General features: G+C 63.9%; 1 protein-coding gene across 5 annotated transcripts in view; it reads left to right on the top strand.

Annotated features, from left to right (window-relative positions):
* The first annotated feature begins 11,440 nt into the window (after nt 1-11,440).
* Nucleotides 11,441-20,134, top strand: part of ANPEP (alanyl aminopeptidase, membrane) — a 30,293-nt gene continuing 21,599 nt past the window's right edge. The window contains exon 1 of one of the 5 annotated variants that reach the window (XM_075006506.1): nt 11,441-11,511. In XM_075006506.1, coding sequence (XP_074862607.1) covers nt 11,498-11,511 — 14 coding nt within the window. In that variant the 5' untranslated portion in view covers nt 11,441-11,497. The remainder of the gene's footprint in view (nt 11,512-20,134) is intronic. The other 4 variants (XM_075006508.1, XM_075006507.1, XM_075006509.1 and 1 more) reach the window with 4 other exon arrangements.

Here is a 20,134-nt window from a genome sequence, read left to right as displayed (position 1 = left end):
TCAGTTACTGGAAAACTGTAGATCTGGCCTGTTGGAATCCACACGCTGGGACAGGACCCTTGGAGTCAGGCACCAGAACAAAAAAGTAAGATCCAGTCCCAGATGGACGCTGCTATGCCCACATCATGGTTCTTTCTGTGTTCAGGGACCAAGCCCTTTCTTCTTCCCATCAGGCCCTTACAGATCAAAAGTCACCTGACCCAGGTGAGAGGCTGTGGCAAAATGCCATTGGTCACTGGTTTTGCCAGCACACGCCATGGCAGGTGGGATGATGCCTTGGGCTGCATCCCATTGACAAGTCCCACGCATCTGGGAAGAGGATTTGATGTGGGAGCGCCTGTTTCTGAGCGCAATGTCCTGGCTGGGCTGAGTTCACACCTGCTGTTGTGAAGCTTGGCACTGAAATGTTTTCTGCCACAGTGACGGTGGTAAAATCCGTAACCCCACCCACCAGCTCGATACAGGCATGTGAGTAGCGCACTCAGATTCAGGGCTGCCTCAGCATTCACTGGACACCTCCCACGGCCCCCAGCACAATGCTTGGGGCAATAGATACACTGGGCACAGAAAATGGCTTCCAGACCCAATAGAAAAATCTACCCATGTGACAGCATCTCTGCTATGAACTGCGCCCAACCCAGAAGGACCGATGACCTGTCATAACATGGGATATATTCCAAAGACTTCTAAGATAGCAGCCTGTGCTGAAATGGGCGGCGTGAAGGTATTACTCCCCTGGTTAGGGCTTCCTACTGTCCTGTGGTAACACAAGGTGAGTGCCTCAGTTTCCCTAGGCCTAGCATCTGTGCATAATTAGGGATGGGAGTTCTGGTGTGACGAGGTCTCACACAAAGGCAATGGGGCTCCCTGTCCTTTGCAACCTAGGAAACCAGGTGACCCCTTTCTTCCCCAGGAGACAGGACAGAGGCAGAAGGAGAGGCCTGGCTGGTTTGAATTGGAACTGGACTTTGAATGGGGCAGTCTGGTCTGGCTGCAGAGGGAGGAAGGGGGGCCAGTGCCCCAGCTCACAGACCCTCCTGGGCCCCTCTCCCCAAGAGGGACTGTACTAATGGCTCCTGGTTTCTGTGATGCCAAGGCTGTTCTCTGCTGTGGGGCAGGGGAGCTCAGTGGTTAGACCCTTGGCCTACTAAACCTGGGCATGTGAGCTCAAACCCTGAAGAGCCCATTTAGGGGTCTGGGGCGAATAGATTAAAAAAAGGTCAGGGATGGTACTTGGTCCTCTCAAGAGGGCAGGGCCCTGGACTTGATGATGCCTTGAGGTCCCTTCCAGCTCTGAGATATGTGTAGAAGTCTGTTCTACTTTATGTCCCTGGTGCCTAATAAACCTTCTGTTCTCCCTGCAGAATGAAAGTCACCTCTGCCTATGGATGATGTTACCCACACAAACTTTTTAGCCCTTCCACACTCAGGGACACACACAGCCTTACCCCCTCCGTATGGCTCAGGGCGTGACCCTGTTCATTTCAACTCCCCCTAGGGCTCAGGGCGTAATTCCCTGCGGGACCTGCGCCACTGAAAAAGCCTCACACAGTAATATCCTTATTCTTGATTTATTGAGAGTTACCGAGAAAGCAGAATACACGCTAAGCACCCAGTGTCATGCTCGCCAATCCTGAGAAGGCAGGAGCCTTCCCCGGCTGGGACAGTCACCCTCTGGACACTGGTTGCTGCATCTCAGGGTCTTGGGGGTGACTCGTCCTTAAGGTCTTCCTTCTTCCTTCTTCCTTCTTCCCTGCTTGATGTTCTGTTCTTCCCTCTTTTTCCTTCTTGGACCCCAATGTGAGTAGTGAAACTTGAGTCCTCCTTGGCTCTACTTTGACCAATTATTTTAGTATAATTTTACTAACCAATCATAACCCACAGTAACAGGCATCAGAGCGGTAGCTGGGTTAGTCTGTATCTTAGGGAACAACAAGGAGTCTTGTGGCAGCCTGTAGCCTAACAGCTATTTTGGAGCATGAGCTTTCGTGGGCAAAGACCCACTTCATCAGATGCATGAGTGGGGGGTTCCAGAGGAGTTTAAAGAGGGAGTCTCAGTCCAGGGGAGGGCCAGAGCTGACGAGGTCAGTTCAGTCATGGAGGATGTGGCCCATTATCAGCAGTTAATATGGAGCTGTGAACATGAATGATTTCTCCTCTCTTGATGGTCACAACTCCACGTGAGCTGCCAATAATGGGCCAGAGCCGGCTCTGCAGCTGGCTGCCCAGGGCCCAGGTCCTGCTGCCGGGGGAGCAGGAGTGGGGACACACCTGTGCTGCCTGGGGCCGGCTCCATAACAATTCCCCATCTCAGTGGGACTCCGAGGGGTCCGTAGCTGGGGTGCGGCTGGCTCAGCGGGGTGCGGGGAGGGCCACAACTGCTGGTAGAGTGGAAAGGGTGTATTCAGTGACCCCGGGGGAGCAGGTGAGCGGGCGCCTTGTGAGCCCCTGTGAGTGCGAACCTCGGCAGACAGGCGACACAAGCAGAGGGAAGGGCCGACCCCCAGAGCAGGGGTCACATCCTGCCCAGCAGGGGAGAGCTGCTGGCTGTTTTCTTTCCCCAAGATGAGTCACGCAAATGCTCCCCTCCCCTCAGCTGACTTCCCAGCTCCGAGTACGGGCGGGAGGGGACTAGAGCCCCTAACACGAAGGAACTGGATGCTGCTTGGCCTCGGGGCAGGTTTCTGAGCATACGCAGGGGATCCCCGCCGGCTTAGCTAGGGCGCGCGCTAAAGCAAAGTTTCTGACAGCAGGGCCCAGCCTGCTGCCTTCCTACCCTGTGTCAGGGAGCTCCCCACCGTCAGCGCACGGAGAACCGCTGCCCTAAGGCACTGCTGGAACTTGCTGACAGCGTGTGTATCCCGGTAACCTTGAAGATAACTCTGCCTTCATTTCCTGTCCCTGAACTGGCAATACTTTATCACAGGACTTGCCTTTGGATTCGTTCTAAAGTGCAAATGACATGGGGGAAGTGACTGGGTTTCTGAGCCTCCGAGTACCTGACTGGTGCTGTTGTTCTTGGCGTAAGGCCCTGGACACACTTGTCACAATGGGCGGCTCAGCGGGGTCAGGAGAGCGCACAGTGCTCAAGAGCCTGTCTGGCGCCACAGTCGGGCTCTCGCAGCGCCTGTGGGTTTGTGCTACATCTGTGTCTGGTGCCCTGCTTGCTTTCAACCTGCCCGGAGCCGGGGCCGTGTGCTCTGCAGCCAGCAGCAGTGTCACAGGTGCTTTTGTGGGGGCTGCTCTCAGCAGTAGCAGCAGCCACTTAACTGAGGCTGCTGCGGATGGAGGCCTGCGGGGCTGCAACCTCCCATGCATGGGACAGTGCCAGGCTGGGCCATTCATCCTGTTCAAGGCACATTTCCGCGGGAGCCAAAGCAGCGCTCCCCAGACAACAATGGTCGGTCTGTCTGTCGGAACATAGGGCGCTCCTGCCTTGCAGTGGGATGGTGGGGGTGTGGCTGGTGCCAGTAAATCCCTTCTTGCAAACTGCTGGCTGTGTGATTGCCCAGAGGGGGAGCCCAGAGCCCACTGGGGTTGCTCCACACTGCGGTCAAGGCCTGGGGGAGCTGACAGTGGAGCCAGGCAGCTGGTTGGGGCGGCACTACTGCAAGCTGCGGCCAGAGCAGTGCTGGTGTTGCCCCCCCAGAGGGAGGCCAGGCCAATGCCAGGAGAGGGGTGAGCTGCTGGGCTCAGCATGTAGCCTCCTCACCGCGCAGGGCTGGCGGGGAGGCCGGCCCAGGTGGTGGTGAGAGGGGCCTGGTGGCCCTACGGGGTGGCAGGAGGTACCCCCCAGCAGCAAGCTGTGGAGAGGGGTAGGAGCCCTTTGGAGGCTGCCCCCAGCACACGGCTGCAGCATCCCTCCCTGGAGAAAGCCCAGGCTGGGACTGCTGGACCTGGGGCAGCCTGGCTGGAGCCAGCGGTCTGGGCTGCAGCTCTGCCACCGGCTGCAGTGGGGCCAGACCTGTGCTGCCTTGTGCCCCTCTGGCCAGCTTCACCGTACGCTCGCTGGCTGCACACGTGGGCGCTGGCGTGATGCAGCTGCTCCTGGCCTGATGAACTCTTCTGGAGGCTCAGGGCAGCGGGGATGAGACACCTGGGGTTCAGGGGACTCCAGGCTGCAGCCCAAGGCTGTGGGGTCTGGGAGGGGCTCAGGCCGCAGGTTGGAGTGGAGCTGCACGGTCTGGCCAGGAGTGGGGTGCGGAGGAGGCTCGGGGGCACGCTGGGAGTGCGGCTGTTCCTCGCTGGTGCTGGCCCCACCTCACAACCCGGGTCAGCCCCACCCAGGCTGGCACCCGGCAGCGGAAGCCTCGAATGACCGCCTCGGCCTCAGCGCTGTGTCACCAGTCCAGCTGCCAGCGTCTCTCGGGGGCACGGCGCGAAACACCCACTCTGCTGGCAGACATCAGGAGGCGTCACGCACCCAGTCCCCAGCTCCGAGTGCAGGGCTGTGCCCGCGGTGCACGGCCGGAGCCGGCTACCAGTGTTGGGAGTGGGGCAGGCAGGGCTCACCCCCGGGTTACCAGCCTGCTGAGCCCCTGGCTCTGGCGCGGGGGCGGGGGCCCTGCCAGACTGTGGACGGGGCGCCCCGCGGACGCAGTGCTAAGCGCGGTCGGGGCCGAGGCGCCTGGCTCTGGTGCTGCATGTTGGCCAGAGACAACTGCCCGGATCCTGCCTGTGCCTGGCCCTGTGCTTGTGGAACACGGCAGGCGCCAGGCTGTTACCTGGGGAGGCCCGTCTCTGGTGCTGCCCCGGAGGGGGCAAGGCGTTCTGCGTTACCTCCGCCAGGAGACCGCCACCGTGAGAGCAGAGACACCTCCAAGCCTGGCTCCCAGGCCGGCCCTCCACCCAGCGCAGCGCCGGCGGGGCCCAGGAGGGAAGTGGAGCTGTTGGGGCAGGTCGGAACGGACTTGGCACTGTCAGAGCCGCGTGCTGGAGCGTGGCCGCGCCCCTGCCGGGTGGGTGGCTCCCGCGCTCGTGCAGAGCAGCCAGCCCTGGGGACCAGATGTGGGGCTGGCCAGTGCAGGGCCTGGCGCAGCACCCAGGCCCCTGGAGCGCCACTGCTCAGGGCTAGCTCCTGGCTGGGGGGCAGAGGAGAGTGGAGGGCTGGCGGAGGCACCCAGGGAAAGTGCCCTGTGGCTGGGAGGTGCCTGGGTGTGCAGCAGGGCGCCTGCTGTGAGCAGGGGTGGTCTGCACCAGGCTCTGGGCATGTGGCCCGGGGTCACCCTCCAGGCCACGGGTCTGGGGAGGGCTGCAGGGGCAGGGGCAGCGTCGTGTCATGGTGTCGAATCCTGCAGTGCCTGGGCGCACCCCCGGCACTGGCCCCCCCGGTGGGGCTGGGTTTGGGGGAGGGCCTAGAGCGGAGCCGGAGCCGGAGCCGGAGCCGGAGCCGGAGCCCCACCTCCCCTGACTGGCTGTCCCACCCCCAGCCAGTGTGGCTCTGCGGCATGTATCCGGGCGGCTCCCTGCCAGTCGCTCCCTGCATGGCCTTGGCAGCTGGCACTGGGCCTCCCCGGGTCATGGCTGTTCCTGTTCCCCCCGCAGCAGGGGCAGCGCAGGGACAGCCGGCTGGCCGGCCAGGGGTCTGTACCAGCTCTGTGCCAGGCCCGGCTCGGCCATCACATATCAGAGCAGAGGGCCAGGGCAGAGGCCGGGCAGGCCCTGCCCAAGAGGGGTGGTAATGTCCAGGAGGCCGAGCCTGGGCCAGAGACCTTCCCACCAGCTCTGCCTCAAGTCAGGGCTGTGGTGCCATGAGTGGCACAGGGGCTGGCTGGCAGGAATGCAGGTGTTATGGGCACAGGCAGGGGCTGGAGGGCGAGTGGGTGACACCGGCAGAGGCTGGGGGGCGAGTGGGTGACAGGCACTGGTGGGAACCATGCCCCACAGTTACGTGAGCAGAAGTGCAGCTGCTTCTGCTTCGGGGTGGCGAGCCCGGCAGTGCTGTGCCTGCAGGTGCAGGTTCTTTCACTCGCATGGGTTCCCAGAGGGGCACCGGCGCCTCCACCGCCAGGACGCCACCGGCGCCCTGCACTTTTACTCCAGTAGCTGCGGGGCACTTCCCCACCACTGCGCCTGTGCCTGGGCCTGGGCCTGGCCCTGGCAGGGCGGCAAGGGGCAAGTTCCCGTCAGCTTCTCGCTGCCCCCTGTGCTGTGTTCTCCGTGGGCCTGGTGCACTGCCCGGGGCTGGTTTGCAATGCAGCGGAGCCCCAGTCCGGGCCCAGCCCACCGGAGGGGCGCAGGTCTCTGGTGCCCGCGGCCGGGCACTGCTGCTCCCAGGGGGCGGGGGCTGGAGTGGCCATGTCCCCAGCTCTCCCCCAGGCGTGGCCCAGCTCCCCTCCCCACTGCCTCCACTTCCCTGCAGCGGGACAGAGATGACGCTGTTTGGAAGGAATTTTCCTGCGGTTTCTGCTGCTGCCTGCCCCCAACTTCCCAGCCAGGTTTAACCCTCTGGGCACCAGCCAGCAGCCAGTGGGGCGTGGCCGGCGCGGGGCTGGGCTCGTGCCATGCCCTGGTGCTGCAGGCACAGGCTCTGGGAGCTTGGTGTGGCCGAGAGCAGCAGCAGGGCTTGCTGGCAGGGCTGGGACCAAGGGTGCTTGGCACCAGGTCCCGGGTGGCCCCACATGGCCCTGCCCATTGTGGCAGGGCAGTGGCCACCAAGCCACATGAAGTGGCGCACGCTTGCACGGGGGTGGAGGCTGGCGTGCACACAGCCGGGGCGTGCACCTGGGGGTGCAGGCAGCTGCCAGCAGCCCACTTCACCATGGGCGGGGGTGGGCCCAGGGCCGGGTTAACCTTTTGTGGGCACAGCACCAAATGTGTCCGTGGGCCCTATGGGGCAATGGCACATGGATGGGGGGTGAGTCCCTGCAGCCAGGGGCCGGCCAGGGGCAGCCCAGCCCAGCCCAGCACCAGGGCAGGGAGCACACACCCACAGTGGTCAGACTACCCCCCCCAGCCCTATAGGCAGAGCCCCCACCCCAGTGCCCCACACTGACCCCCGCCCCCACAGCTCCAGCACACAGGGCCCCTTGCCCCACACCCGGCCAGGGCCAGCCCTAGGGGGTGCAGGGCGCTGGACAATCCCCCTCCACCCCAGGCCCTGTCTCCACCCCACCTCTTTCCCCAGCCTCCGCTCGGTCCCCTCCCGCGCCCTGCCCCCATTCCACTGCTTTCCCCCAAGCCCCCAGCGACACGGCCCAGGTAGTAGCAGGGCTGGGTGCCTATGGCAGGGGCAGCGACTCCACACTCATCCCGGAGCTCCCAGGTCCCAGCCGCCTGCTCCGCCCCGCCCCAGCAAACCTCTGCCCTTGGCACTGCCCAGCTGGCGTGTGCCCCCGCGCTGGGGCGGCGATGCTGCAGGGAATGGCCACGAGTCCATTGAAGGGCCGGAGTGGGCCTGACCGCGCCCAGTGCCTGGTGCCGGAGGGAGGGACAAGCAGAAGGAACCACCGCGTGACCCCCCCCCCGGCGCCCGGTCCCAGCCTCTGCCCCACAGAGCCGACGACGCCCCTGCGCAGCCTGGTGACCAGCCTCTGACAGCCTCTCCTGGGGGCCTTCTCCTGCTCCGCCCAGCCCTGTCGGATGGAGCCTGGGTCTCCCCCGTGGCCCCGGCGGGGAGTTCCCCAGGTTGCAGGGCAAGAATTCGGCTGGCTGGACCCTGGCTGCGGGTCCCTCTCCTTTGCAGAGCCCAGCGCTGGTGCTCAGAGGTGGGGGGGGGGGCGGCTGCCCCACTTCCCCCCCAGCCAGCGTTTCCTAGACCCCTCGCCCCCCACCCCAGGCTGCTGAGTGGTCCCGGTCTGGCCTTTGACTGGCTCCTTGCAGGCCCCTGCCCTGCCCCCCCCCCGGGTGCCCCAGCTGGCCACAGCCTCTGGCCCTGCTGCACAAAGCCCCTTGCTGCCCACGCTGCGGCTGGTGGCCGGGGCCGGGGCGGCTGGGCTGCGTGTGGCCGGCTGTGCCTGGAGGTGGTCGCTGCCTTTCAGTGCACTGTGGACAGGCAGGGCCAAGCTGTGGCCAGCCACATGGCGGGGCGGGAGGGAGACAAGGGGGCCCTCAGGAGCCCCGGGCTAGGTCCACCCTGGGGCCAGCCAGGCATGGAGGGCAGAGGGCACCAGAGTGCAGGGGGTCAGTCAGGCCCTGTGAAAGGCGTGGAGGGGGGTTCACCCCTCCCTGTGCGAACCCCAAAGCCTTACAGGTAAGGGGAAGCAGAGGCCAAGCCACGTGGTCGTCTTTACCGGCTCCAGCCGCCGGGTGACCCAGCTGCCGTGCCCGGAGTGCCAGTGCCCTGCCAGGCACTCACCTGAGTACGAGGCCCTGCTCGGCCTGGGGAAACACGGCCCCCCCAAGAGCTACTCACCCGACCCCAGGGCTCTCCCGCGGGGGCAGCCGCTTGCGGCAGCGTGTGCCCCCTTGGGGCATGGCCCGGGCTGCGCTGCCCTGGGGCCCAGGATCGCTGTCAGCGGCTCGCCGGGCGTGTGCCAGCGTGTGCTGGGCTTTGCCAGGCGACTGATACTCCAGGGCCCCTCCCTGCGGCAGAGGCGCTGGCCAGGGGCTCCTGTGCACCCTGCTGCTTTGCCAGCCCCGCTCCGTGCCACAGGAGGTGCTCTGTGCCCCTCCGGCTCTGCGGCCCCCGCGGGGCGGGCAGAGATCAGGCCCTGCCCTCCATTCCATGCCGAGAGCCCAAGGCAGAGGTTCTCCGGCAGCGATGGCTACGCCTGCACCAGACCTGCCTGGGTGGCCTAGAGACGCAGCCCCAGGGACACCTCGGAGCAGAGCCAGGCCTGCGCGCTGGGCCCACGCAGGCAGAGCGCCTCGGCCAGGCTCTCGGGGGAGCACCGGCACCGCGGGGAATTGGGGTGTGGGTCAGGCCTGGCAGCGAGCGCCTGCGCCTGTTACCGGCAGAGAATGGAGCTTCCTGGCAAGCGGGGGAGCAAACGTTTCACGCTGGGCCCCGCTTTGCGTCCCAGCACTTAGCAGCCCCCGACCTCCTGGCCGAGGGACACGCAACAGCCCCCCCCCGGCACCAGTAAGACCGTGAGCACAGTGCGGAGAGCCAGACCTGGCCACGAGCACCCCCTGCTCACGGCACCGAGCGCAGCATCTTCCAGGGCCGGCTGAGCAGCGCCCCTTTGAAATGTCATGCGCCCTTTGTGCCAGGATTGATGGCACCTGGGGCTAGTGACCTTATTTCGGCTCTGGCAGCCCCCGGCAGCCCCCAGTCCAGCCCCCAACCCCCAACCCAGCCCGCAGCCCGGCCCCCAGCACCACCCAGCCCCCAGCCCGGCCCCCAGCCCAGTCCCCCCAGCCCGGCCCCCAGCACCACCCAGCCCCCAGCCCGGCCCCCAGCCCAGTCCCCACAGCCCAGCCCCCAGCATCACCCAGCCCCCGCCCCGGACCCCAGCATGACCCAGCCCCCAGCCCGGTCCCCAGCCCAGTCCCCACAGCCCGGCCCCCAGCATCACCCAGCCCCCGCCCCAGACCCCAGCATGACCCAGCCCCCAGCCCGGTCTCCAGCCCAGCTCAGCCCCCACCCTAGCCCCCAGCCCAGCCCCCAACCACCAACCCAGTCCACAGCCTGGCCCCCAGCATCACCCAGCCCCCAGCCCGGTCCCCAGCACAGCCCCCGCCCTGGCCCCCAGTCCAGCCCCCAACCATCAAGCCAGCCCGCAGCGCGGCCCCCAGCATCACCCAGCCCCCAGCCTGGTTCCCAGCCCAGCCCCCAACCACCAACCCAGCCCGCAGCCCTGCCCCCAGCATCACCCAGCCCCCAAGCCCGGTCCCCAGCCCAGCCCTCGCCCTGGCCCCCAGCATCACCCACCCCCGCAGCTCGGTCCCCAGCCCAGCCCCCGCCCCCGCCCCCGCCCTGGCCCCCAGCATCACCCAGCCCGGTCCCCAGCCCAGCCCCCGCCCATGGGAATATTTGACAGGCTCACTCGGTGGGTGACACAGACCCTCCACCTTTGGCCGGGTGCTTTGGGCCCCTGGCTGCTGCCAGCGTCTCTGCTTGCTTTGGAACCACGCAGGGTGGCCAGTCCTCTGCTTGCCCATCTCAGGGCTCGGGCTTGTGCCGAGTCAGGGACAGGCTGCTTGGTGGCCGCTGCTGGGCTCCCGGGGCAGGACCTTGGCTCCCGGCCTCTGGGGCATCTCTGGCATTGGCCTCCTGTGACCAGCCCAGGGACACCCCAGCGCAGGGGCTGGCCCGGGGCAGCAGAGGGGGAGGGCGGGTTGTTAAACTCCTCCCGGCAGCAGCTCAGGCCCAGGAGAGTCGGACTCACTGCAAGCACCTGAATAGGTCATTAAAGTGGCTCGTGACCCCCAGTGCCAACCCCCCCGGACAGTAGGGGTGAGTTGGCCTGACCTGGCCACGCTGAGGCAGGTCCAGGGCTGGTTCCTGCTCTCCAGGACACCTGCACCAAGGCCCTCGCCCCAGGCACAAAGGGCTGTGGCCCAGGGGCAGGGGAGCCTGGCCAAGGGGGAGGGATTCACGCCTTCCGCCACTTCACACCGGACCTGGGCTTGGGAGACAGGGGCTCTGGCCAAGCCCAGCTGCCCTGGCCTGGCACTCAGTGGACCTCAGGTCCCGTGGCTCTGGCTCCGCCCAGCTCCTGTGGGCCCGCCCCGTTCTTGTGGCATGCTGCGCTATTCACAACGAGCGCGCGTCTGGCTGCAGCAGCGACAGGTAAGCACGGCTGGCAGGCCACCCTCCTCCCCACTGCTGAGCTGTGGGATGGGGGCGCACCATGCGTCCCGAGCGCTGCTGGCTCTGCTAGCGGCTCGCGCGTGTGGGTTTCCTCAGTGTGCTGTTTAGGGCCCCAGAAAGGCTGCAGTGCGGCCAGCAATGGGGCGAGGGCTGGCTGGACTGACAGTGACTGGGAACGCACTGAGGCTGGCGCTGGGGCAGGGCCTGTGGCCTGGGATGCAGCAATAGTGGGGGTGTGGAAGGGGAGACACTTGTGGCCTCGTTCTTCATGCACCCAGCACATCTGGCCACTGCTGGAGCAGGGCTGGGGCTCACTGGGCCAAGCCCGCCGGGCTGGGGCTGGTCTCTGGTGTTAGCCACATGGCCGTCAGGCACTTAGCCTGGGAGTGCACCTGGCTTGCCTTGCCCTGGACAAACGCGGGCTGCCCAGGGTGCTGGTGACCACGGCGGGCAGGTGCCACCCCTGGGCACAGGGTTTGTGTGTGTCGGAGTCTGATGGTCACCCCCCAGCAAGTGCCCATTTTGCTGTGACTCTGCACTGCTCAGAGCTGACACGTGGCACGGCCCAGCCACCTGCGCCAGGCCTGCTGACGCTGTGAGCTTCCCCAGGCAGTGCCCTGCTAGCTGAGGAGCCTGGCTGGGCAGCCGGCAGTGCAGGGGTTAAGGTGGTGGCTGGTTCAGGTCGGGTTACTTCCCTTGGAGCTTTCCGAGGAAACTTCCCTTTGCTGCTAGTTTGGGGCGAGCTGGGGCTGGCGGGCGGAGGCAGAGTCGCTGCAGCCCCTGCGGAGTTCACACCCCAGGATGAAACCACAAAGGTGAGTGGGAGCCCCCAGCTCTGGCTTGGTTTGCTGCACCCTCCCGCCCCCCCGCAGTCCACAGCCCCTGCACCCCCCCTGCAGTTCACAGCCCCTGTGTGCGACCTTAGACCCCCCCAGCTACACCCCCACCCACCACATACCCTGCACCCCACAATCCACACCTGCCATGCCCCCCCGGACCCCACCACACACCCCACACTCCGCACCCCTTGAACCCCCGGACACCCACATGCACCCCACACTCTGCACCCCACAATCCACACCTGCCACCCCCACCCCTGGACACCACCATGCACCCCACACCCTGCACCCCACAATCCACACCTGCCATGCCGACCCCTGGCAACTACCATGCACCCCACACCCTGCACCCCACAATCCACACCTGCCACCCCCCACCCCTGGACACCACCATGCACCCCACACTCTGTACCCCACAATCCTTAAAACCCCAGCCACACCCATGCACCCCACAATCCACACCTGCCGTGCCCACCCCTGGAAACTACCATGCACCCCACACCCTTCACCCCACAATCCACACCCCTTAAACCCCCGGACACCCGCACACACCCCACAGTCCAGAGCCCCTGCACAAACCCCTGTGTACAGCCTTACATCCCCAATACACACTGCTGCACCCCCATACCCTATCCCCCACAACGCACACCGTGAACACCCTACACCCCTGCAACCCCCATGCACCCCATACCTTGCACCCCTCAGGCCATAGCCCTGCACACCTCCTGAGATGCACCTTATGCCCCCTGCACACACCCACTGCACACTTGGCTCACACCTCTGTCATGCCCCATATGCCTTGCACCTCCAATGTGTCCAGTACACCTGGCCCTCCCCACAGACACTGCACATGGCCCCCTTACACACCTACACAACCTATACGGCCTTCTGGCCCCTTCCCACCCTCGGCACCCCTCTATCCCCATACACACCTTGAACACCCCATCCGCATGCACCCCCCCCAGCTGCTCTAGCTGCTTCCCTGAGCCCTCCCCACACCTGCGCACCCAATGGCCCCACCCCGGCGCACACACACACACACACACACACACATTCTGCCACTCAGCAATGCCAAGCGCCTTCCCCTTGGACAGGGGCTGCTGGATGGCAAACCCCAAGAGCACAGAACCCATGGGTGTGGCTGTGCAGCGGGAGTGTGCAATGGGGCTGTGAAGTGAGTGTGCAGCAGAGGTGTGCGGGGTGTGCAGGGTGTGGGAATCAAACACAGGCTGGAGGTTGGGCCTTTTACTGCACTTTGGCAACCCTTGTGGAATTCTCCTGTGTAGAGAGGAGAAGCTGGGTGTGTGGAAGGGAGCTGGCCGTGAGGTGGGTGTGCAATGGGGCTGTGCAGTGAGTGTGCAGTGGAGGTGTGGGGTGTGTGCTAGGGAGCAGGCTGTGTGGTGGGTGTGCAATGGGAGTGTGCAATGGGGCTGTGAAGTGAATGTGCAGTGGAGGTGTTGGGGTGTGCTGGGGAGCAGGCTGTGCGGTGGGTGTGCAATGGGGCTGTGCAGTGAGTGTGCAGTGGGGGTGTGCCAGAGAGGGGGCTGTGAGGTGGGTGTGCAATGGGGCTGTGCAGTGGATGTGCAGTGGAGGTGTGGGGTGTGCGCCAGGGAGCAGGCTGTGTGGTGGGTGTGCAAGGGGGCTGTGAAGTGAGTGTGCAGTGGAGGTGTGGGTGGGTGTGCCGGAGAGTGGGCTGTGAGGTGGGTGTGCAATGGGGCTGTGCAGTGGAGGTGTAGGGTGTGCGCCAGGGAGCAGGCTGTGTGGTAGGTGTGCAATGGGGCTGTGCAGTGGAGGTGTGGGGTGTGTGCCAGGGAGCAGGCTGTGTGGTGGGTGTGCAATGGGGCTGTGCAGTGGAGGGGTGGGGTGTGTGCCAGGGAGCAGGCTGTGTGGTGGGTGTGCAATGGGAGTGTGCAATGGGGCTGTGAAGTGAATGTGCAGTGGAGGTGTCGGGGTGTGCTGGGGAGCAGGCTGTGTGGTGGCTGTGCAATGGGGCTGTGCAGTGAGTGTGCAGTGGGGGTGTGCCGGAGAGGGGGCTGTGAGGTGGGTGTGCAATGGGGCTGTGCAGTGGATGTGCAGTGGAGGTGTGGGGTGTGCGCCAGGGAGCAGGCTGTGTGGTGGGTGTGCAATGGGGCTGTGAAGTGAGTGTGCAGTGGAGGTGTGGGTGGGTGTGCCGGAGAGCGGGCTGTGAGGTGGGTGTGCAATGGGGCTGTGCAGTGGAGGTGTGGGGTGTGCGCCAGGGAGCAGGCTGTGTGGTAGGTGTGCAATGGGGCTGTGCAGTGGAGGTGTGGGGTGTGCGCCAGGGATCAGGCTGTGTGGTAGGTGTGCAATGGGGCTGTGCAGTGGAGGTGTGGGGGGGGGTGTGCCGGAGAGTGGGCTGTGAGGTGAGACTAACAGATATTTGGAGCACAGGCTTTTGTGGGCAAAGAGCAGGACTCCTTGTTCTCGAAGATACAGACTAACACGGCTGCCTCTCTGCTGGCAGTGAGATGGGTGTGCAGTGGAAGTGTGCAATGGGGCTGTGGAGCAGAGGTGTTTGAGGTGTGCCAGGGAGCTGATCGTGAGGTGGGTGTGCAATGGGAGAGTGCAGGGAGGTGTGTGGTGTGCCAGGAAGCAGGCAGTGAAGTGGGTGTGCAGTGAGAGTGTGCAATGGGGCTGTGGTAGGACAGGGTTTCAGGGCACAGCCAGAGAAATCAATCCAGGATAACGGTGCTTAAAATCTGGGCTACTCACAGGCCCAGGCTGGGATTTCCTTCTCACTAAGGCAAATCCTACCGGCCACTGCAGCACCTCTGCCAGCCCCACTGGCCAGCCAGAAGCCACACAAGCAAACCCACAGACTTCCCAGCTGCTCTACCAGCCCAGAGCGACAGCCCCAAACTCAGGTGAGCGGTTATTAAACCTGTTTCACCCAACACTGCACAGATTCTTCCAGACCCCCAAGGGCCCAGCCCCAGGCCCCGGTCAATATATACCTGGATCTTACCCAAATCACCACACTCACTGATTTTAAATATAAATATCTGAAGGTTTGTTCATCAAAAGGAAAGAGCAGGGTCAGAGAGACGAATAGGTAAAGCAATACTTTACACACGTCAGTTATAGCTATCGGTGCAGCCTGCAATGTTATTTGCTGTTTCTTGAAAGTCTCTGAAAGTCATAAGAACATAAGAATGGCCATACTGGGTCAGACCAAAGGTCCATCCAGCCCAGTATCCTGTCGGCCGACACTGGCCAGTGCCAGGTGCCCCAGAGGAGGTGAACCAAAGACAATGATCAAGTGATTTGTTTCCTGCCATCTGTCTCCAGCCTTTGACTAAAGGCTAGGGGCACCATACTTTACCCTGGGCTAATAGCCATTTATGGACCTAACCTCCAAAATTTATCAAGCTCTATTTTAAACTCTGTTAGAGTGCTGGCCTTCACAGCCCCTCCGGCAAGGAGTTCCACAGGTTGACTGTGCGCTGTGTGAAGAAAAATTTTCTTTTATTAGTTTTGAACCTACTACCCATCAATTTCATTTGGTGTCCTCTAGTTCTTATATTATGGGAAAAGGTAAATAACTTTTCAATATTCACTTTCTCCACACCATTCATGATTTTATATACCTCTATCATATCGCCCCTCAGTCTCCTCTTTTCCAAACTAAAAAGTCCCAGTCTCTCCTGCCTCTCCCCATATGGGACCCGTTCCAAACCCTTAATCAGTTTAGTTGCCCTTTTCTGAACTTTTTCTAATGCCAATATATCTTTTTTGAGGTGAAGAGACCACATCTACACGTAGTACTCAAGATGTGGGCGTACCATAGTTTTATATAGGGGAAGTATGATATTCTTCATCTTATTCTCTATCCTTTTTTTAATAATTCCTAACATCCTGTTTGCTTTACTGACTGCCACTGCACACTGCATGGATGTTTTCAGAGAACTATCCACTATAATTTCAAGATCCCTTTCCTGATCTGTTGTATCTAAATTTGCCCCCATCACATTGTATGTGTAATTGGGGTTATTTTTCCCAATGTGCATTACCTTACACTTACCCACATTAAATTTCATTTGCCATTTTGCTGCCCAATCACTCAGTTTGCTGAGATCTTTTTGAAGTTCTTCACAATTTACTTTGGTTTTGACTATCCTGAACAGCTCGGTATCATCTGCAAACTTTGCCACCTCACTACTTACCCTTTCTCTAGGTCATTGATGAACAAGTTGAACAGGATCGGTCCCAGGACTGACCCTTGGGGAACACCACTAGTTACCCCCTTCCATTGTGAAAATTTGCCATTTATTCCAACCCTTTGTCCATGTCAGGTTACCTAGATTCAGTTAGTGGGGCAGTGTAGGGCTGGCCAGCTGGGGTCCCCCTGCTGGGACATGGACCCCTGGAGTCCCCAGGACAAAGGATCCAAGCTGGACACTGCTACATCCAGTATCAGAGCTAGCTGGGTGAGTCTGTATCTTCCAGAACAACGGCTGCTAAGTCCACAGCATGGCTCTCTCTTTCTTGGCGTTGTCTCTGCCGAGAAAAAAGCCCCTTCGTCTTCCCATCGCCCTTGAGGGTCGCCCCCACCTGGCTGGGGGGGCTGTGGTGGCAAACTGCCCTTGGGTCAATCCCAGGAGCCAGTTTAACATTTCTGAGATGGACCTGGTCCTCTGTCTCAGTTCAGGTCACTCAGCCACTGGGCTGAATCCCATCGACACGTCCCAAGCACCCAGAATGTGGGGTCAGTGTCTGAGCACCGGGTTTCCACCCCCTTGTTCAGCCCAATGCCCTGGCTGGGCTGAGGTCACACCTCCCGTGGTGGAGCTCAGCACTGAAACGTTTTCTAACACAGCTAGAGAGCTAAAACCTGTACCGTTACCTGCACGCGCGGTACAGACGTGTGAGTAGCGCACACAGGTTCAGGGCATCATTGGCTTTCATTGGACACCTCGTGTGCCCCCCTGATAGCAAAACATTTGGGGCCAATAGTTACATTGGGCATTAAAATGGCTTAGAAACTCCATATAAAAGTCCAGTCACGTGACAGGGGCTGTGAAGTGTGTGCGCAGCAGAGGTTGGTGAGCTGGGTGCAGAGGAAGCGTGCAATGGGGCTGTGAAGTGAGCGTGCAGTGGAGGTGTGGGGGTGTGCCGGGCAGCAGGCGGTGAGGTGGGCGTGCAGAGGAAGCGTGCAATGGGGCTGTGCAGCGGAGGTGTGGGGGTGTGCCGGGCAGCAGGCGGTGAGGTGGGCGTGCAGAGGAAGCGTGCGATGGGGCTGTGCAGCGGAGGTGTGGGGGTGTGCCGGGCAGCAGGCGGTGAGGTGGGCGTGCAGAGGAAGCGTGCGATGGGGCTGTGCAGCGGAGGTGTGGGGGTGTGCCGGGCAGCAGGCGGTGAGGTGGGCGTGCAGAGGAAGCGTGCGATGGGGCTGTGCAGCGGAGGTGTGGGGGTGTGCCGGGCAGCAGGCGGTGAGGTGGGCGTGCAGAGGAAGCGTGCGATGGGGCTGTGCAGCGGAGGTGTGGGGGTGTGCCGGGCAGCAGGCGGTGAGGTGGGCGTGCAGAGGAAGCGTGCGATGGGGCTGTGCAGCGGAGGTGTGGGGGTGTGCCGGGCAGCAGGCGGTGAGGTGGGCGTGCAGAGGAAGCGTGCGATGGGGCTGTGCAGCGGAGGTGTGGGGGTGTGCCGGGCAGCAGGCGGTGAGGTGGGCGTGCAGAGGAAGCGTGCGATGGGGCTGTGCAGCGGAGGTGTGGGGGTGTGCCGGGCAGCAGGCGGTGAGGTGGGCGTGCAGAGGAAGCGTGCGATGGGGCTGTGCAGCGGAGGTGTGGGGGTGTGCCGGGCAGCAGGCGGTGAGGTGGGCGTGCAGAGGAAGCGTGCGATGGGGCTGTGCAGCGGAGGTGTGGGGGTGTGCCGGGCAGCAGGCGGTGAGGTGGGCGTGCAGAGGAAGCGTGCAATGGGGCTGTGCAGCGGAGGTGTGGGGGTGTGCCGGGCAGCAGGCGGTGAGGTGGGCGTGCAGAGGAAGCGTGCAATGGGGCTGTGCAGCGGAGGTGTGGGGGTGTGCCGGGCAGCAGGCGGTGAGGTGGGCGTGCAGAGGAAGCGTGCAATGGGGCTGTGCAGCGGAGGTGTGGGGGTGTGCCGGGCAGCAGGCGGTGAGGTGGGCGTGCAGAGGAAGCGTGCAATGGGGCTGTGCAGCGGAGGTGTGGGGGTGTGCCGGGCAGCAGGCGGTGAGGTGGGCGTGCAGAGGAAGCGTGCAATGGGGCTGTGCAGCGGAGGTGTGGGGGTGTGCCGGGCAGCAGGCGGTGAGGTGGGCGTGCAGAGGAAGCGTGCGATGGGGCTGTGCAGCGGAGGTGTGGGGGTGTGCCGGGCAGCAGGCGGTGAGGTGGGCGTGCAGAGGAAGCGTGCGATGGGGCTGTGCAGCGGAGGTGTGGGGGTGTGCCGGGCAGCAGGCGGTGAGGTGGGCGTGCAGTAGGAATGTGCAGTGGGGTTGTGGGGTGTCCGTGTGGTGGGGTGTGGAACGTTTTGTGCGACCAAGTGGTGGGAAGCGTTTGTGTGTGAGCTGGCTGGGAGGGCTGGGATGGGGGGGGCTGGCCTGGCGTGTGAGCTGGGAGAATATGTGGGGCTGGCCTGGGGGTAGGCGCTAGGCATGTGGGGCTGACTAGGCATGTGAACTGGGGGTGGGGACTGACGCCAGAGGCAGCCCAGGCTTGTTTGCCTCCAGCCCGCCCCGCCTCTGGCCACACAGCTGCTCCTGCGGAGGGCTCTGGGGCCGGGCTCTGGGGCAGGCGGGGGCCGCTTCCCACCAGGCCGAGGACGGGCTCCTGAGAGTTTTGCTTTTGAAAACCGTCAGTGTCGTTTGCCAAAGAAAATCTCCAGATGGAGCTCAGCCGTCCAGCCGGGACCAGCTCCTGCGTGGGAACCGCTGCAGCAGCCCCTGGCTGGGAACGGCCGCCCTCCCCAGCTGCACCAGGCTGGGGCAGTGCGAGGGGCAGCACCGCAGCCTTGTCACTGCAGTGGGGGGGGCAGCACCGCGGCCTTGTCACTGCAGTGGGGGGGGCAGCACTGTGGCCTTGTCACTGCAGTGGGGGGGGCAGCACTGTGGCCTTGTCACTGCAGTGGGGGGGGGCAGCACTGTGGCCTTGTCACTGCAGTGGGGGGGGCAGGTGTGTGGCCTTGTCACTGCAGTGGGGGGGGCAGGGGTGCAGCCAAGTCACTGCAGTGGGGGGGGGTAGCACTACAGCCAAGTCACTGCAGAGGGCTCTGGCTCTGGCTCTGGCTCCGGCTCCGGCTCCGGCTCCGGTGTGCCGGCAGCAGGCAGCCAGAGGAAGCTGGCGAGGGCTTCAGGTGCAGAGCTGCTGTGGCAGGGGCTGGCCTGGGAGCCGTGCAGGGGTGGCAGGGCCTTGCCATGCTCCATTAAGTGCAACTTGCTGGCTCTGCACTGCCGCCCGGCCCCACTGGCTCCCCGTGGCCCTGTGCCCTACATCAGCTGGGCCACACTCCCTGGGGCAGCGCGGGCGAGGCGGGGGCCCAGGCTGCCTGGCACAGCCCTGCTCTGTTCCGCCGGCTGGTCGGGCTGCAGCACAGAGGCCGGCTGAGCAGCCGCTTTCCTCAAGCTGGGCCCCACCTGACTTCCCACCTCCTGCCCTGGGCCCAGGTGTGCAGGGCTGCAGGAGCGCCAGTGCAAGTGGCCTCGGCCAACTGCTCTCTCCTGGCCTCCAGCCCACTGGCAACGTGCTTCCTGGAGCCTTTGCTCAGGGCAGCTGCGAGTTAGCGATAAACTTTATTACGGAGGAGGAGATCAGGGACTTTGGAAGCTGGGCAGGCGGCTGGCAGATCCCCAGCCTGTTCCTGGGCGCCCTGTGCACGGGGTCTCGCACGGGGAAGGGCCCCGGGCGTTGTGCTGGGCTGAGCACCTGCCCCCAGCCCCCCACGTAGTGTGCTCACACCCCCGCCAGGGAGAGGCACATGTGAACACCCCCCGCCACAGGCACACACATGAACAGCCCCTGCCACGGGGGGACACACACACGTGAACACCCCCCCCAGGGGAAGTGAGGTGCTGCCGACGGTGGGACTGTGCACTCCCTGTGCCCAGCCCCGTGGGGCTGAGGCCGCGTCCGAGTGACCCTGTGGCTCAGAGGCAGTGAGAGGCCCTGGCGGGGCGTGGGCTGGCCAGCGTGTGGCCCACAAGACGCCTTGTTTGCCACTGCAGTTCCACGGGCAGTCGGCTGGCTCTGGGCGCGTGGGCTCAACTCTGTCCTGTCCCGCGAGCCCGCCTTGGCCGCCACCGTCCTGTGCCCACTTGCCAGCCGGGGCTGCGGCCGCCCAGCTGGCCGGGCGGTGGGCAGGCGCTGAGTTCTGCTCCCTGTACTGGGCTGGGCGAGGGAGGCCGTGGAGAGTTTGTCCAGTTGGCTCTCGAAGCCCGTCCCTGAGGGAGGCCCCCTGCTGCCACCCAGCCCGGTGCAGAGCCCAGCCGCCCTGACGCAGGACGGTCCCCATGTCTCCTGGCTGCAGCAAAGCACGCGGCTCCTGGCCTGCCCGGCAGTGCCCAGGGAGCATGTGTCTGGCTGCTGCTGGAAGGGCCCCCCGAGCCCTGCTGGAGTTCCCAGCGCCCCAGCTCTGGGCCCTGGGG

This window comes from Carettochelys insculpta, chromosome 12, assembly GCF_033958435.1.
Source record: "Carettochelys insculpta isolate YL-2023 chromosome 12, ASM3395843v1, whole genome shotgun sequence".
In the NCBI taxonomy this organism is placed as follows: Eukaryota; Metazoa; Chordata; order Testudines; family Carettochelyidae; genus Carettochelys; species Carettochelys insculpta.
Note: the sequence above shows the minus strand (reverse complement) of the source record. Positions and strands in the feature narration are given on the sequence as shown.